Source organism: Gossypium raimondii, chromosome 3 (assembly GCF_025698545.1).
Source record: "Gossypium raimondii isolate GPD5lz chromosome 3, ASM2569854v1, whole genome shotgun sequence".
NCBI classification, from domain to species: Eukaryota; Viridiplantae; Streptophyta; class Magnoliopsida; order Malvales; family Malvaceae; genus Gossypium; species Gossypium raimondii.
This window is the reverse complement of record NC_068567.1, coordinates 7,424,310-7,442,926: the sequence shown is the minus strand read 5'-3', so window position 1 is coordinate 7,442,926 and position 18,617 is coordinate 7,424,310. Positions and strand designations below refer to the sequence as shown.

Here is an 18,617-nt window from a genome sequence, read left to right as displayed (position 1 = left end):
TTGAAAATACTGTGGTGTCTTTCAACTGATCAAACAAATCATCAATACGGGGCAGTGGATACTTATTTTTGATGGTGACTTTGTTGAGCTGTCGGTAATCATACTCAATCTCAAGGATCTGTCATTTTTCTTAACAAACAAAACTGGTGCACCCCAGGGTGAAAAACTAGGTCGAAAAAAACCTCTGTCAGTCAATTCTTGTAACTGTGTTTTTAAATCCTTTAATTCGGTATGAGCCATTCTATAAGGTGGTATAGATATCGGTGTAGTCATCGGTACAAGATTTATACAAAATTCAACTTCTCTAACCGGTGGTAATCCAGGTAACTCCTCTGGAAACACATCTGAATACTCACAGACAACTGGCACTGATTTGATCTTTGATTCAGACACTTTACAATCCAACACATATGCAAAGTAAGCATCATACCCTTTTTGACATATTTCTATGCTGATATGGCTGATATCACATTACACAACCCATCTAAATTATCTGATTCAATACCAAGCATTTCACCATTCTAACATTTCAATACAATATGCTTTTGTTTACAATTTACCATAGCATTATGCTGAGTTAGCTAGTCCATACCCAGAATCACATCAAATTCATCAAATGGTAATAACATCAAATTGGCCAAAAAACAGAAACCTTGTATCATTAACGGAAAATTCTTGCAAATTTTATCCACCATCACATACTGGCCTAGAGGGTTCAATACTTTAACCACAAATTTAGTGGAATCGACAAACAAATATTTATTATTCACTAGATTCGTGTAAATATATGAATGGGTTGAACCAGGATTAATTAAAGCAATATATTAGTATCAAGAAGAGAAAAGTACTAGTAATCACATCGGGTGCAGAAGCATCCTCACGAGCACAAATAGCATATGTTCTGGCTAGTATTCGTGCTTCAAATCTGACAGTGAAATCTTTTTTCATACCCCGACTACCACTCACATTACCTAGATTTCGAGGTGGTCTACCCCTCGTAGCTGTATTTCTCAATCTTGAAGTCTAGACTGTATCTTTTTCAGGCTTTTCCGGGCTGTCTCTTAGATAATGGTCGAAAGAACCACATCTAAAGTAAGCTCCGCTTGTAATCACTGAATTTTGTCAGGTCCATATTTCGTATTTTATTTTATTTATTTCATTTTATATATATATTTAAAAATTTTGTTTTTTGGGCTTGCTCTATGTGTGCCTAATGGTTGGGCATGTGAGGTTGGATAATTGGGTTTTAAATATTTTAATTTTGGACTTGTTTGGGCTTTGGCCCATTGTTTTTATTTTATTTTATTTTATTTTATTTATGTTTTTATGTTTTAATAATATTAATAAAGCAATAATAAATAAAAAATACAAGATAAATTACGTTTTAGCCCCCGAATTCTTAAAAAATTACATTTTAACCCCTAAATTTTTCCAAATTTGCATCTTGACCCCTAATATTTTGTAAATTACGTTCAAGGCCCTAAACTTCCCAAAAATTACATTTTGGCCCATATTTTTGCTAAAATTGCACTTTTGCCCAAGAAGCTTTGCATCCTCTGCAATTTGGTCCTCCTGCACTTGTCTAATCCCCGCAATTAGCAGCCGAGCGTACCCCTCCCAGCCGAGCTACTCCAGCAGCCTCCCTAGGCCATGATGGCTTCTCTGCCACCTGAAAATAATTAGAAAGAGGACAAAGTGAGCAGATTAAAAGGAGGGGAGAGGGGATTTTTCAAGGGGGTTCTCAAAAAATTTCAAAAACAATAAAAAAGAGCAGAGAAAGTTCAAAAAAAATAAAAACAGCAGCAAGCCAAAGGGCCCCCACCACCGCCTTCACCACCACCGTGCCCACCGCCATGCCTTGGCATTCTTCTCACCACCGTCGCACTTACACAAACAAGCAAGAAGAAAACAAAAAAAAACAGCCAGCAAAAAGACAAAAAACAACCCAAATAGTAAAGAAGAAGGAAGAGAAGAAAGAAGAGGAAGAAAGGAGGGAAGGGAGAGCATCGGCGCCTGTCCCACCACCGTGCTCCAGAGACACCGACGGCGGCGAAAGAAAAAAGGGCTAGATTTCAACCCGAAAAAATAGAGAGAAAAAGAATGAAAAAGAATGAAAAATAGAAAGAGAAAAAAAAGGGTAAATATATCCTGTTGACCCGACCCGGATCCGACCCGACCCGGATCGACCTGCTGCAAACAGCAGGTTCCAGCAGCAGTGACCCAGCAGCCCTAAACCCACAAAAGAAGCAGGCTACAGCAGTCTACCAGCAGGCCCAGTGCAACAGTCTAGCAGATTCGGCCCATTCCAGCAGCAGGCCCAGTGCAGTAGCCCAGCAGCTTCAGCTCAACAGCAGCAGATCAAGCAGGCCCCCAGGCCCGAATTCGGCAGCAGGCCCTCCAGGCGCAAATCCGGCAAAAAAAAAAAGAGCCTATCTTTCAAGCCCATAATATTAGGCTTTTGGTAAAATTTTTTCTCTCTTTTTTATTTAATTCATATATTTAAATGGTATTTCATTTCAATTAAATTAGCATTTTTAGAATAGTTTTTTTTTTAATATTATTATGTTGTTTTATTTGCATGTTTAAAATAAAAAACTAATAATTTCAATAAATAAGGCAACGAACCGGTTTAATATTAAGTCATCGAATTCATCGCTATGTTGGGTGGATATCAATAGCTCGTGTTAAATTCGGGACGCCCTTTTAAAAATAAAAAATATTCAAAAATCCTCGTATTAAAAAATTTCTCGTGTTTTAATAGAATCCCGATTAAATATTAAGTTGAATCGGTTTGACGTTGATTCGTCGATTTCATCGCCATGTTGGGGTGAATATCATCGATTCGTGTTAAATACGGTACGTTTTTAAAAAATAAAAATAAAAAAAATTGTGTTTCAAGTTTTCGTATTTTCAAATATTACTCGTATTTCAAAATTTTCGACTTTTCACATTTTCAAGAGTTTTCGCGTTTCAAAAGAAATTTCCGCGTTTTTAAAACAAAAAAATTATCGTATTTCAAAAATTTTCGTGTTTTAAAAATTTTCACGTTTTCAATAATTCTCGTGTTTTCAAAAATTCGCGTATTTCAAAAACTTTCTTGTTTTCAGAAAAAATTTCCCTATTTTATAAATTTCCGTATTTTCAAAAAAAATTCTCGTCTTTCAAAAATTTTCGTGTTTTCAAAAAAAAATTGACCGTGTTTCATAAAATTTCGTGTTTCAAAAAAATCCTCGTATTTCGTATTTTATCAAAAATTTTATGTTTTCAAAAACAAATTTTGTGTTTTAAAAATTTTTGTGTTTCAAAAAGAAAATTCGTGTTTTCAAAAAAATCTCGTGTTTCAAAATTTTCGTGTTTTTTTAAAAAAAAAGTTTCGTGTTTCTAAAATTCTTGTATTTTAAAAAAAATCGTGTTTTCAAAAAAAAAAGAGAGGTTGTGTTTCAAAATTCACGTGTTTCAATCGGATCATGATTAAATATTAAATTGAACTCGTATTTTTGAAAATTAAGACAACGCGCGTTTAACGAGATACCAATTTTGGGCGTCGCGAGGGTGCTAATACCTTCCTCGCTCGTAACCGACTCCCGAACCCTAATTTTCTCTGGATTTTAACGTGGACCTAAAATTGCCTCTTTTTAGAAAAGTTTTTTTTTAAATGCTTCTAAAAAGAGATTTTTGAAGGTGTCCGATCACACCTAGAAAAAAGATCAGTGGCGACTCCTCTTTTCAAATAAAATCGGGATTCTGTTTTCAGATTTTCAATAATTACTTCGACTAGCGCCCGTGCCAAAATCTTTAGGTCGCTACAGCTGGCGACTCCACTGGGGACCAAATGTTTTTGAGAGTCGAGTCTGATGTTAAACGCGTGTTGTCAAATTTTTAAAAATCCTTTGTTCAAATTAATTTTTAATCGTGACCCTTGAATTTTATTTTTTTGAAAAGTCATGCATTTGCATTCGGTTTTTTTAATTAATATTTTTCTAACTTGTTTTGTCTTTCTGTTTTTTTTTTTTAGCTTTAAGTTTTACGTTTTTTAGTTGTTTTAGTAAAAATAAAATAAAAAGGTTTGTGAGTTTCTCCCCACACACCGTACACTTGCATTCTTGCATAACATGAGCTCTCTACTCGGGCTCCGTCCGTTTAAATGGAAGTAAACGCTACGCCTTCGTGAGTTAACTCGTCCCTCCGCACAGGCTAGTGAAATACTTTCGGGTTACATATGACTTATGCTTTCGTGAGTTAACTCGTCTCTCCGCATAGGCATAAGTAAATGTAATCCCTCGAATTGAGCTCGTGAGCCTGTGATGGGTGATGACCGAGGCTCCATACTAACCTTAGTAGGTGACAGTATGGGCAATTCAAGTACCTGTCTAGAACCGAAACCACATATAGTAAACCGTACGAGCCACCCAATTAGAGCCATGCCGAACCTCTGTCCGTTTGATAGTTACCAAAATAAGTGCACGGGAGAAACGCCTCTTACCTTTTATTTCTTTTACATTTACATTTATTTGCAAATGAATTGAGTCTGTTTAATAAATTGGGTCGGATAGATTGTTTCATGATATGTGGGATAGGTTTTTGTAAAGCATGTTGGGGCAAAAAAAATGTGTGAGTCTGTTCCACCAAATTGCATGATTGAATAGCTTAATTTGTTAAATTTTCCATAGTCTTTATTTTTCTTTTTTCTTCTGTTTATATCTATTGTGATCTCTAACCAAGGTTATTTATTCTTCATTTTATTTTTCATCATGTATCGTAGACATCTCATTAGGAAGGTGTTGGTTAAAGATTGGTTGCCAAAAACAGGTTTCTGATGGAGGAGTCAATTACACGAGTAACTGAGAAAAATGCTGTAGTCCGAGATTGGTCTTTGAGGACTCAAAAAGTAAAAGGGGACAGTTTAAAGGAAGGATACACCTCTGATCTTCCCGAGCGTGTGACTTTGAATGCTCGTCAGAACGATCTCGAAGACTTGACTGGGATTTGGAAACAGTGGGACTCAGGCACTAGGGGCATCTTCATCGACAAAATATTTTGTAATCGACTCTTTTGATAATTGAAACGCCAAAATATGGGGCTATCTTAAAATCAACACCATTTTTTTTGCATATTTACACATGACTAGCATTCATTGGTCATTCATTCATTCACTCATTGCATGTACATATCGCACTTACCATTCACTGAGGCTAAAGCAGTCTAATCCACAGTTACCACACTACGAGTCTGGAATCACGTCACTCTTATAGAACGCGCTTAAGAGCTAGAGCCATGGATGCCGAACTCAATGAAAGAATGGAAAGGATGGAAAAAACCCAAAGAGAGTTCAAGAGCAACTGGCCAAGTCGTAGCTAAAGGCGACAGATTTGATGGTGAGATCTCGAGAGGAATCGCTCGAGCAAAGGGATCAAATGGCCAAAATGATGGAAATGATGACAGCCTTGGTCAAAGGAAAGGGACCTATGCAGGGCCCTGATGTCGTAGAACTGCCTCAGGCAAGAGCTAATCAAGATCCACTTTATCCTCCGGATTCACTCCACCTCATATCCACGCAATGCAAAGAGGATACCCCCAAAGGGAACCTACAGTCTTGGAACAACCTCCTGTTCCATCTGCTCATCTAGGGCAAGGAATGTTTGTATCGAACCCTGGGGTTAATCCCTCAGATCCAATTGTTCCAGACTTAGATGATCCTGTAGAAGTAGCAAGGCTGAGAATTGATGACAATAATGCTCAGGATAAGTATAGAATTTTGGAAGAGAGGATTAAGGCAGTAGAAGGTGCTGAAGTTTTCTCTGCTTTGAGTGCCAAAGAGCTCAGTTTGGTACCTGATCTGGTTCTACCCCCAAAATTTAAGGCGCTAGATTTTGAGAGGTATGATGGAACAAGATGTCCAAAGGCGCATCTTATCATGTTTTGCCGAAAGATGATTGGCTATGTGAACGATGATAAATTGCTGGTACACTGCTTTCAAGATAGTTTGGTTGGTTCGGCTCTTCGATGGTATAATCAGCTTAGTAGAGAGAGAATTCGATCATGGAAAGATTTGGCGTCAGCGTTCTGTGAGTAATATAGGCATGTATCGGATATGGTGTCTGATCGATTAACTTTACAAATGATGGAAAAGAAGCCTACAGAGACTTTTAGGCAGTATGCACAAAGATTGAGGGATATCTCGGCTCAGGTAGAACCTCCGTTAACTAAGACGGAGATAACGGTCCTCTTTATCAACACTCTGAATGCGCCATTTTACGATAAGTTGGTGGGGAGTGCCACAAAAGACTTTGCAGATATTGTTATATCTGGGGAGCTTATTGAAAATGCCGTCAAAAGCGGGAGAATGGAGGGCCCTGAGAGTTCGAAGAGGGCAGTACCCGTAAAGAAAAAAGAGGCAGAGGCCCATATGGTTGGAACCGAGAGCCAGTGTGCCCCCAATTCGTTTCCCGCCCAATGACGACCTCATTACCGTCCACCTTCAAACTTCTACTTTCCTCCTCAAGGTCCTTACTATCAGGCACCTCCGTCTTACCCCGTTTATGCTGTGAATAACCAAAGACCATTCACCGTGTTCCCACCAAATACCATGCCTACACAAAGCCAACCCAAAAATGAACAAAGACCAGCAAGACCCAATCCTGAAAGACCTCAGTTTACTCCAATTCCTGTATCATATGGAGAATTATACCCGAAGCTGTTGGAAAAACAATTAATATCCCCATATTACATGGTACCCCTGAAGCCCCCTTACCCGAAGTGGTATGATCCTAACGCTAATTATGTGTATCACGCTGGAAATCAAGGGCATTCTACAGAAAACTGCATTGTCTTTAAAATGAGGGTTCAGGGTCTCATTGATGCTGGTATTCTGCGATTCGATGGTGTTAGCAATGTGACGGGAAATCCTCTTCCTAACCATACTGGCGGGAATGTGAATGCGGTGACAAATGAAGACAATTGGCAAGCCAAAGGTTATGTTGCCGAAGTAAGGACACTTTTGCGGAAGGTGTGGGAGATGATGATTGAAAATGGCTTGCTCTGCCCGCCTAGTAAGATTCTCAAAGAAGAAAGTACAAAAGATCAGAATTTCTGTGATTTTCATGGCGTCAAAGGGCATGACATCCAATCTTGTAAGGAATTTAGAAAATTACTTCAGGACATGATGGATAACAAGGAGGTCAAAGTCTTTGATAGTGTGGAAGGGGCCGAAGAAGGAGAAATATGTGTCTCTGATAATCAATTGATGGCTTCCCCTTATAGCGTCGATAGACCTTTGGTGATTTATTACGAGGCAAAAAAAGAAGAAGTTAGTCGAGAAGTTAAACCGAGTTTGATAATAGAAGTACCTGCTCCTTTCTCTTACAATGACAACAAGGCAGTACCGTGGAAGTATGATGTCAATATCGTTGTGCCTGAAGGTGAAAAGTCAAAGGTTATGGATGAAGGTGTCAGTGGAGTAGGACATTTCACTCGCAGCGGAAGGTGTTATTCTCCCGAGACGGTTGAACCAAAGAAGAAAGTTGCTGGCTCGAGCCAAAAAGGAAAAGCACCAATGTATGAGGTTGAGGATGATGTTGAAACACAGCTTGAGCAAGAAGTTAAAAAGGCTGTGAATGAGGAGGAAGCACATGAGTTCTTAAAGTTTATTAAGCACAGTTTATTAAGCACATTGTAGAACAATCAAATAAGCAGCCGGCCCGAATCTCGGTACTGTCTCTATTGTTGAACTCGGAGCCACATCGAAATGCCTTGCTAAAAGTGTTAAATCAAGCTTATGTGGCAAACAATGTATCTGTGGAAAAGCTTGATAGGTGGGCAAATAATCTAAATGTAGATAATTTCATCTCTTTTAGTGATGACGAAATACCGCTAAATGGTAGGGGCTCCGTAAAAGCATTGCACATCACAACCAATTGCAAAGGTTACATATTACCAAATGTGCTCATCGACAATGGATCTGCACTCAATGTTATGCCTTTGGCCACGCTTTCTAGGATGCCGGTTGATATGTCCTATCTGAGGCCTTGTTATTCTATAGTAAGGGCATTTGATGGGACACGACGAGAGGTCATGGGAAAGATAGAAATTCCTCTAAAAGTGGGGCCATGTGTATATGATATCGAGTTCCAGGTCATGGACATCACGCCTTCATACAATTGCCTTTTAGGAAGACATTGGATCCATTCTGCTGGGGCAGTTCCTTCATCTCACCATCAGAAGGTAAAGTTCATCATGGATAGCCGTTTGATTACTGTCGATGGTGAGAAAGACATCGTCGCATCTATCTCTACAGATGCACCCTACATCGAAATAAGTGAGGATGCTGTAGAATGTTCTTTTCGCTCCTTGGAATTTATCAATGCTGCATTTGTTGCTGAAGGGAATAAAATCCCCATTCTCAAACTGTCGATGAATACCAAGATGGGAATTAAGCTGACTGTGGGAAGAGGAGCTCGAGCGAGGAAAGGTTTGAGAAAATATCAACAAGGGATGATTAGAGCTTTGAAACCAACGCACCACAAAGGTCGATATGGTTTGGGGTTCAAGCCAGATATACATCAAAGAAGAAAACAATTACAGAAAGATTGAGAAAGAAGAATTGCGAGAGCTTCAGGCCAGGAATTAGAATGGGAGCCGTTGGCGTATCCTCTTTTGTCAAGAACGTTCACATCAGCAGGGGTGATGTACCCAGGGCAGGACAATCCGCAAGTCACATTATTGATTGAAAAGGGTCTTCAGAAGATCAGACTAAATGCTATTGACAATGAAAATGATGAAATTAAGAATGCTTCAATGATACGCCATTGTCCTCCATGATATGTTTTGAACAACTGGACTGCTGTGGACCTCATTGTAGTTTTTAAGTCCCCTTCAGAGTAATGCTCAATGTTAACCCTTCATTTTGTGTGTCCTTAAACAGTAGGGTTCCTTTTGTAAGAGCTTATGTCTGCTCTTTATCATTTTAATGAACATTAATGAAGATGCATTTTGTTTTATATTGTCATGTTCCTTTCATTTCTATTAACTTCGCGACTGCTCATTCTGTTCATATCCTTTTCCAGCATATGTCTCATATCATCTCATATCATTGTGTGTTGATTACAATACCTCAATGCTCTTCTATAGCCTTTTTCCATTCACCTTTCAGGTGCTCAGATATCAATGACATGAATAATCCCGTTATCAATCCTGAAATCAATTTTGAGAAGGCTGTTTGTTTAGGAGAATTGAAGAAGCGAAAAAATTTGAAGCTTGTGTCTCGTCTCCTGACTTACTGAGAATGGTGGAACAAGAGGAGAAACAGATCCTACCCCATCAAGAATCTGTTGAGGTAGTGAACTTGGGGAATGAAGAAAAGAAACAAGAAGTGAAGATTGGGACTTCCATTTCAGAAAACACAAGGCAAGATTTGATCGCCTTGCTCCATGAGTACAAGGATGTGTTTGCCTGGTCTTATCAGGATATGCCAAGATTGAACACGGATATTGTGGTCCACAAGCTCTCACTGAAACCAGAATGTAAACCTGTTCAACAGAAGCTAAGAAGGATGAGACCCGAAATGCTGTTGAAGATAAAAGAAGAAATCAAGAAACAATTTGACGCTGGCTTCCTACAAGTCTCCAAGTATCCAGAGTGGGTAGTTAACATAGTTCCGGTACCAAAGAAAGATGGCAATGTGCAAATGTGCGTAGATTATCGTGATCTAAATCAAGCAAGCCTTAAGGATAATTTTCCTCTACCACACATCGATACTTTGGTGGATAATACGGGAAAGCATTCTCTATTTTCTTTTTTGGATGGTTTCTCAGGATATAATCAGATAAAGATGGCTCCCGAGGACATGGAGAAAACTACATTCATAACAATGTGGGGAACCTTCTGCTATAAGGTGATGCCATTCAGACTAAAGAATGCTGGGGCAACATATCAGAGAGCCATGGTGACGTTGTTTCATGATATGATGCACAAAGAAATAGAAGTTTATGTCGATGATATGATTGCCAAATCTCGGGAAGAAAGAGAGCATGTTGGGAGTCTTAGGAAGCTGTTTGAAAGATTAAGAAAGTTCCAGTTGAAGCTTAACCTGGCCAAATGTACGTTTGGGGCTACCTCAGGAAAACTGCTAGGTTTCATTGTTAGTGAAAGAGGTATCGAGGTTTATCCAGATAAGATAAAAGCTATACAAGAATTGCCTCCCCCGCGCATACAAAAAGAAGTCAGAGGATTTTTAGGAAGGTTGAATTACATTGTTCGATTCATTGCCCAACTTACGAATCAGTGTGATCCAATTTTTTGACTCTTTCGAAAGCATAACCCGGGAGAATAGAACGAGGAGTGCCAAGTGGCATTCGATAAGATAAAACGGTATTTGTCTAATCCTCTTGTGCTAGTACCGCCAACCCCTGGAAAACCCTTAATATTATACCTGACCGTGTTTGAGAACTCAATGGGTTGCGTACTGGGACAACATGATGAGTCAGGGAAAAGAGAAAAGGCAATTTACTACCTCAGCAAGAAATTCACAGAATATGAGGCAAAGTACCCTTCAATTGAGAAGTTTTGTTGTGCATTGATTTAGACGGTTCGAAGGCTCAGGCAATACATGCTGTATCACACGACATGGTTAATTTCAAAACTGGACCCAATAAAGTACATGATAGAGTCACCTGCACTCTCAGGGAGAATGGCCCAATGCAGATCCTATTGACTGAGTATGACATTGTATATGTGAGCCAAAAGTCGATAAAAGGAAGCGCAATAGCTAACTTCTTGGCAAGTTGAACAACGGAGGAATACGAGCCTTTGAGATTTGAGTTCCAAGATGAAGATTTGATGTGCATTTCAGAAAAAGAGGGCGAGTCATCAAAAGGAAAGTCATGGAAGATGAATTTTGATGGTGCATCAAATGCATTGGGGCATAGGATAGGAGCAGTCTTAGTGTCACCTGAAGGGGACCATTACCCGCTTACTGCTAGATTGAATTTTTTCTGTACAAATAATATAGCGGAATATGAGGCTTGCATCATGGGACTTCGTGCAGCTATCAAGAGGAAAATCAAAATTTTAGAGGTACACGGGGACTCAGCATTAGTCATTTATCAAATTCGTGGAGATTGGGAAGTGAGAGATCCAAAATTAGTCAAGTATCACGATCTCATTGCGAAATTGGTCAAAGAATTCAGAGAAGTGACTTTTAACTACTTTCCACGAGAAGAGAACCAACTGGCTGATGCCCTAGCCACCATTGCTTCGATGTTCAAGGCAAACAGAGAAACTGAGATAATGTCTATCCAAATGAGTATATATGAGACCCCTGCACACTGTTTTAGTATTGAAGAGGAGTCAGATGGACGGCCATGGTTCCATGATATCTTGGAGTACATCAAGAATCAAAGGTACCCCGAGTAAGCAAACGAGAATGACAAAAGAACTCTCAGGAGAATGGCGATCGGATTTGTTCTTGACGGGGATATCCTATACAAAATAGGAAAAGATCAAGTGCTCCTAAGATACGTGGATGCTGTTGAAGCTAGAAAGATACTTGAAAAGGTTCACGAAGGAATTTGTGGAACGCATGCCAGTGGTTTTACTATGGCCAGACAGATTGTGAGACTTGGTTATTTTTGGCTGGCAATGGAGAGGGATTGCATTGGATACGCACGAAAGTGTCATAAGTGTCAAATTTACGGCGATAAAATCCATGCGGCTCCTTCGCCCCTTCATGTCATGACTTCTCCGTGGCCTTTTTCTATGTGGGGCATGGATGATATAGGGCCAATCTCCCCGAAGGCTTCTAATGGGCATCGATTCATCTTTGTGGTTATAGACTACTGCACAAAATGGGTAGAAACCACTTCGTTTGCCAATGTGACAAAGGCTGCAGTCTGTAGGTTCTTAAAAAAGGAGATCATATGTTGATATGGTCTGCCTGAAAGAATCTTTTCAGATAATGCTTTAAATTTGAACAACAAGATGATGAAAGAAATATGTGAGCAATTTCAGATAAAGCATCATAATTCTTCACCCTATCGCCCAAAGATGAATGGAGCAGTAGAAGCGACTAACAAGAACATTAAGAAGATCATCCGGAAGATGACTGAGACATATAAGGACTGGCACGAGAAGCTACCATTTGCTTTGTACGCGTACCGCACCTCTGTGCGAACATCTACGGGGGCAACTCCTTTTTCTCTAGTCTACGGAATGGAAGTTGTTCTGCCCATCGAAGTGGAGATCCCATCCCTACGTGTCTTGATGGAATCAAAGTTAGAAGAATCAGAATGGGTTCGAGCTTGATATGATCAGCTAAATCTTATTGAGGGAAAACGCTTGAAGGCAATTTGTCATGGACAGATGTATCAGAAAAGAATGATCACGGCCCATGATAAAAGGGTGCGGCCAAGAGAATTCCGCGAAGGGGAACTGGTACTAAGAAAGATCCTCCCAATACAAAAAGACTTTCGAGGAAAATGGTCGCCAAATTTGGAAGGGCCATACGTTGTAAAAAAGGCATTCTCAGGAGGGGCTCTGATTCTCACTGGGATGGATGGGAAAAAATTACCTAATCCAGTGAACTCAGATGCTGTGAAGAAATATTATGCTTAAAAAGACAAAACAAAAAAACAGACAAAACAAAAAAAAACAAAAAAAACAAAAAAAAAAAACAAAAAAAAGGAAAAAAGAAAAAAGAAAGAAAAATCAAGATGAAAACCCGAAAAGGGCGTCTTGATAAACAAAAAAAGAGGATTAGGATGAAAACCCAAAAAGGCGTCCTAATGAAGTGGGCTCTGGCTTAAAAGAGCAAAGTGACTTGAACGGGGAGTTGAACGATAAAGTCGCAATATTTGAAGCATTCTTAGAAGCTCGAAATCTTCTACACAAGAAACCGTGCTCGAATGGATCCAGGACGAAGAAACGTGGAAAAGTTCATGCATTGGATATCTAGAGCATTTCTAGCCATTGAATTCGCTTTCTTTTCCTTATGATATTTTATTTGTTAAACTTTCCTTGTCAATTTCCTTTGTTTGTTGCTTTCTTTTAAAAATGAAGTGAATGTGAGGTATTTCTTTCATGCCTACTTTGCCTTTTTTTATGCATCGCGTGTTTGATTCATTTAAATGATAAATAGTAAGATGACATACTCTAAACAAAATGAATGTTGAGCATTACCTGGATGAGAATTTGATAAGTACAAGGACCCTAGAGCAAGAACAAAGTTCAGCAGGGGGCACGAGGGTGATGTACGAAGAAATCACAAAACTCAAAGATGAGTACAAAACCTGAGAGAATGTCAAGAATGGAGGCAATCAATGAAGGCCTCACAAAAATCAGAAGGGGGCATGTAGCAAACAACTCAGGGTGCATAACATGATCATGTAGACATAAAAGCATTTAGGATGAACATGTGCATATCATAATAACACCATACATGACATATACATGTATACCAATAGAGCAAGGAATTTTGGGAGAAAGCTGCACAGAATCAACGAAGAAGAAGGCTTTAGTTTCACCTGATGTTTTTGAAACCCTGTTTCTTTCAAGAATTACATTTTTCAATTTCTGTTTTTCAAAAAAAATCAACTTATAATGCGAGAAGTGAGTTGAGACTCGGGTCGCACGCTGAGGTATTTTTTTAAATTTCTGTTTTTTTTCAAAAATCAACTCATATTGCGAGAAGTGAGTTGAGCCTCGGGTCGCACGCTGAGGTATTTATTTATTTTAAATTTCTGTTTTTTTTTTCAAAAATCAACTCATATTGCGAGAAGTGAGTTGAGTCTCGGGTCGCACGCTGAGGTATTTTTTTTAATTTCTGTTTTTTTTCAAAAATCAACTCATATTGCGAGAAGTGAGTTGAGCCTCAGGTCGCATATGTTGATGTATTTTTTAAATTTCTTTTTTTCAAAAAATCAACTCATATTGCGAGAGGTGAGTTGAGCCTCGGGTCACGCTGAGGTATTTTTAAATTTCTGTTTTTTTCAAAAAATCAACTCATAATACAGAGGTGAGTTGAGCCTTGGACCATGCCGAGGTATTTTTTTTAAATTTCTATTTTTTTTTCAAAAATCAACTCATATTGCGAGAAGTGAGTTGAGCCTCGGGTCGCACGCTGAGGTATTTTTTTTAAATTTCTGTTTTTTTTCAAAAAATCAACTCATATTGCGAGAGGTGAGTTGAGCCTCGGGTCACACTGAGGTATTTTTAAATTTCTATTTTTTTCAAAAAATCAACTCATTATATAGAGGTGAGTTGAGCCTTGGACCACGCTGAGGTATTTTTTTTAAATTTCTGTTTTTTTTTAAAACCAACTCATATTGCGAGAAGTGAGTTGAGCATCGGGTCGCACGCTGAGGTATTTTTTTTTAAATTTCTGTTTTTTTCAAAAATCAACTCATATTGCGAGAGGTGAGTTGAGCCTTGGGTCACGCTGAGGTATTTTTAATTTCTGTCTTTTTTTTTTAAATCAACTCATATTGCGAGAAGTGAGTTGAGCCTCGGGTCACACGTCGAGGTATTTTTCAATTTCTATTCTTAAGAAGTCAAATCATAATCCGAGAGGTGAGTTGAGTTTCGGATCGCATATTGAGCTATTTTCGATTTCGGTTTTAAAAAAAAAATTGGACAATCGAACAAAATTCAATGCTTTTAAGTCTTTGAGGGGCAGCTGTAATCACTGAATTTTGTCCGGTCCATCTTTCGTATTTTATTTTATTTATTTTATTTTATATATATATATTTAAAAATTATGTTTTTTGGGCTTGCTCTATGTGGGCCTAATGGTTGGGCATGTGGGGTTGGATAATTGTGTTTTAAATATTTTAATTTTGGACTTGTTTAGGCTTTGGCCCATTGTTTTTATTTTATTTTATTTATGTTTTTATGTTTTAATAATATTAATAAAGCAATAATAAATCAAAAAAATACAAGATAAATTACATTTTAGCCCCCGAATTCTTCAAAAATTACATTTTGACCCCTAAATTTTTCCAAATTTGCATCTTGACCCCTAATATTTTGTAAATTACGTTCAAGGTCCTAAACTTTCCAAAAATTACATTTTGGCCCATATTTTTGCTAAAATTGCACTTTTGCCCCAGAAGCTTTGCATCCTCTGCAATTTGGTCCTCCTGCACTTGTCTAATCCCCGCAATCAGCAGCCGAGCGTACCCCTCCCAGCCGAGCTACTCCAGCAGCCTCCCTAGGCCATGATGACTCCTCTGCCACCTGAAAATAATTAGAAAGAGGACAAAGTGAGCAGATTAAAAGGAGGGGAGAGGGGATTTTTCAAGAGGGGTTCTCAAAAAATTTCAAAAACAAAAAAAAGAGCAGAGAAAGTTCAAAAAAAATAAAAACAGCAGCAAGCCAAAGGGCCCCCACCACCGCCTTCACCACCACCGTGCCCACCGCCATGCCTTGGCATTCTTCTCACCACCGTCGCACCTACACAAACAAGCAAGAAGAAAACAAAAAAAAAACAGCCAGCAAAAAGACAAAAACAACCCAAACAGTAAAGAAGAAGGAAGAGAAGGAAGAAGAGGAAGAAAGGAGGGAAGGGAGAGCACCGGCGCCTGTCCCACCACCGTGCTCAAAAGACACCGACGGCGGCGAAAGAAAAAAGGGCTAGATTTCAACCCGAAAAAATAGAGAGAAAAAGAAGAAAAAATAGAAATAGAAAAAAAAAGAGGGTAAATATATCCTGTTGACCCGACCCGGTTCCGACCCGACCCGGGTCGACCCGCTGCAAACAGCAGGTTCCAGCAGCAGTGACCCAGCAGCCCTAAACCCACAAAAGAAGCAGTCTACCAGCAGGCCCAGTGCAACAGTCCAGCAGATTCGGCCCATTCCAGCAGCAGGCCCAGTGCAGCAGCCCAGCAGCTTCAGCTCAACAGTAGCAGATCAAGCAGGCCCCTAGGCCCGAATTCGGCAGCAGGCCCTCCAGGCCCAAATCCGGCAAAAAAAAAGCCTATCTTTCAAGCCCATAATATTAGGCTTTTGGTAAAATTTTTTATCTCTTTTTTATTTAATTCATATATTTAAATGGTATTTCATTTCAATTAAATTAGCATTTTTAGAATAGTTTTTTTTTTGAAATATTATTATGTTGTTTTATTTGCATGTTTAAAATAAAAAACTAATAATTTCAATAAATAAGGCAACGAACCGGTTTAATATTAAGTCATCGAATTCATCGCTATGTTGGGTAGATATCGATAGCTCGTGTTAAATTCGGGACGCCCTTTTAAAAATAAAAAATATTAAAAAATCCTCGTATTAAAAAATTTCTCGTGTTTTAATAGAATCCCGATTAAATATTAAGTTGAATCGGTTTGACGCTGATTCGTCGATTTCATCGCCATGTTGGGGTGAATATCATCGATTCGTGTTAAATACGGTACGTTTTTAAAAAATAAAAATAAAAAAATTCGTGTTTCAAGTTTTCGTATTTTCAAATATTACTCGTATTTCAAAATTTTCGACTTTTCACATTTTCAAGAGTTTTCGTGTTTCAAAAGAAATTTTTGCGTTTTTAAAACAAAAAAAATTATCGTATTTCAAAATTTTTCGTGTTTTAAAAATTTTCGCGTTTTCAATAATTCCCGTGTTTTCAAAAATTCGCGTATTTCAAAAACTTTCTTGTTTTCAGAAAAAATTTCCCTGTTTTATAAATTTCCGAATTTTCAAAAAAAATTCTCATCTTTCAAAAATTTTCGTGTTTTCAAAAAAAAATTGACCGTGTTTCATAAATTTTCGTGTTTCAAAAAAATCCTCGTATTTCGTATTTTATCAAAAATTTTATGTTTTCAAAAACAAATTTTGTGTTTCAAAAAGAAAATTCGTGTTTTCAAAAAAATCTCGTGTTTCAAAATTTTCGTGGTTTTTTTAAAAAAAAGTTTCGTGTTTCTAAAATTCTTGTATTTTAAAAAAAATTTGTGTTTAAAAAAAAAAAAGAGAGGTTGTGTTTCAAAATTCACGTGTTTCAATCGGATCACGATTAAATATTAAATTGAACTCGTATTTTTGAAAATTAAGACAACGCGCGTTTAACGAGATACCAATTTTGGGCGTCGCGAGGATGCTAATACCTTCCTCGCTTGTAACCGACTCCCGAACCCTAATTTTCTCTGGATTTTGACGTGGACCTAAAATTGCCTCTTTTTAGAAAAGTTTTTTTTTTTAAAATCTTCTAAAAAGAGATTTTTGAAGGTGTCCGATCACACCTAGAAAAAAGATCGGTGGTGACTCCTCTTTTCAAATAAAATCGGGATTCTGTTTTCAGATTTTCAATAATTACTTCGACTAGCGCCCGTGCCAAAATCTTTAGGTCGCTACACCGCTTTTCATACGGCACTCTCCAAAATGAAATTTATTACAGTGTTTGCACCTGGGTTTGGTGTTTCTGACACTACCTACACTTGCTATAGATGTAGCCTGAGATCTTAGACTGGAATATCGGGCACATCTGTCTCTTCCAGAGTATCCCGTAGAGGTAGTAGAATGATTATGGTATTTCTTTAATTTCTTTGAAACCGACTGTTGTGACTTCCCCGTAAATCTTTTACCTGAAGTTCTAGCTTCGATCTCAACTTGTTTCTTTTCTTTACTAAGCTTTTCGGTTTTATAAGCTCGATCAACCAGTGCTACAAATTCTTTTAATTCAAGAATCCCAACTAACAATTTTATATCTTCATTTAGACATTCTTCAAACCGCTTACACATTGCGGTTTCAGTTGGAATACATTCTCTGACATATTTGCTTAACCGAACAAATTCCCGTTCATACTCAGACACAGTCATGCGACCCTGTTTAAGCTCTAAAAATTCCTTCCATTTCTGATTAAGAAACATCTGGCTGATATATTTCTTTCTGAATTCAGTTTAGAAAAATTCCCAAGTAACCCGTTCTTTTGGCACAACAGAAATTAAGGTATTCCACCACTGGTAAGCTGAGTCTTTTAACAAGGATACAACACATTTCAGACATTCAGCTGGTGTACATGATAATTTATCCAGAACTCTAATAGTATTTTCCAACCAGAATTCGTCCCTTTTAGGATCATCTTTAGCTGTGGCTCTGAATTCTTCTGCCTTATATTTACGAATTTTATCTACATGAGGCTTACCAATTCTAACAAGTTCTGTACCTTATGGCATATCAGGAACTGGTTTAGAGACAGGAGGGGGTAGAGGTTGTTGTACAGCTTGATTTGTTTTTACAAATTTTGTAAACCATTCGTTCATCATTTGGAAGAAGGATTTTTCAGCCTCTCCTCCTCGGCCGTTAGATACTGACATTCTACTACTTGATGCCACTCTTTGAACTGAAGCTTGAGCATTACTCTCAGCTTCTTCGGATTCAGCTCGGTTGGATAATGGCATGTATAGCTATAATGGCATGTATAGCTAGACTCGTGTACGCTACGTTAGCCTAAGAATCGGCTAAACTGTAGCTCTAATACCAATAAATGTAACACCCTTAACCCGTATCCATCGCCAGAACAGGGTTACAGAGCATTACCAAAATTTACAGAATGTATAACAAACATTTCATATAATTTATCAATCATATTAGAATCTATTCGTAGCCATTTCAAACATATACCAAGCATAATAAGGCC

At 38.2% G+C, this 18,617-nt stretch overlaps 1 protein-coding gene and 2 long non-coding RNA genes across 3 annotated transcripts; 1 reads left to right on the top strand and 2 right to left on the bottom strand.

Annotated features, from left to right (window-relative positions):
- Window positions 1–1,355: 1,355 nt before the first annotated feature.
- Window positions 1,356–2,519, bottom strand: LOC105796099 (uncharacterized). The gene is made up of 2 exons (XR_001134319.2): window positions 1,823–2,519; window positions 1,356–1,669 (listed from the first exon to the last, which is right to left on the bottom strand). It is a non-coding gene; the product is annotated as an uncharacterized LOC105796099 (long non-coding RNA).
- A 3,572-nt stretch (window positions 2,520–6,091) lies between these two features.
- Window positions 6,092–8,589, top strand: LOC128039893 (uncharacterized). Its single transcript, XM_052628819.1, has 3 exons — window positions 6,092–6,409; window positions 6,518–7,641; window positions 7,812–8,589. The coding sequence occupies exons 1-3, from the start codon at window positions 6,092–6,094 to the stop codon at window positions 8,587–8,589; spliced, it is 2,220 nt and encodes a 739-aa protein (XP_052484779.1).
- A 6,320-nt stretch (window positions 8,590–14,909) lies between these two features.
- On the bottom strand, window positions 14,910–15,758 carry LOC128039746 (uncharacterized). The gene is made up of 2 exons (XR_008194240.1): window positions 15,379–15,758; window positions 14,910–15,225 (listed from the first exon to the last, which is right to left on the bottom strand). It is a non-coding gene; the product is annotated as an uncharacterized LOC128039746 (long non-coding RNA).
- Between the last annotated feature and the right edge of the window lie 2,859 nt (window positions 15,759–18,617).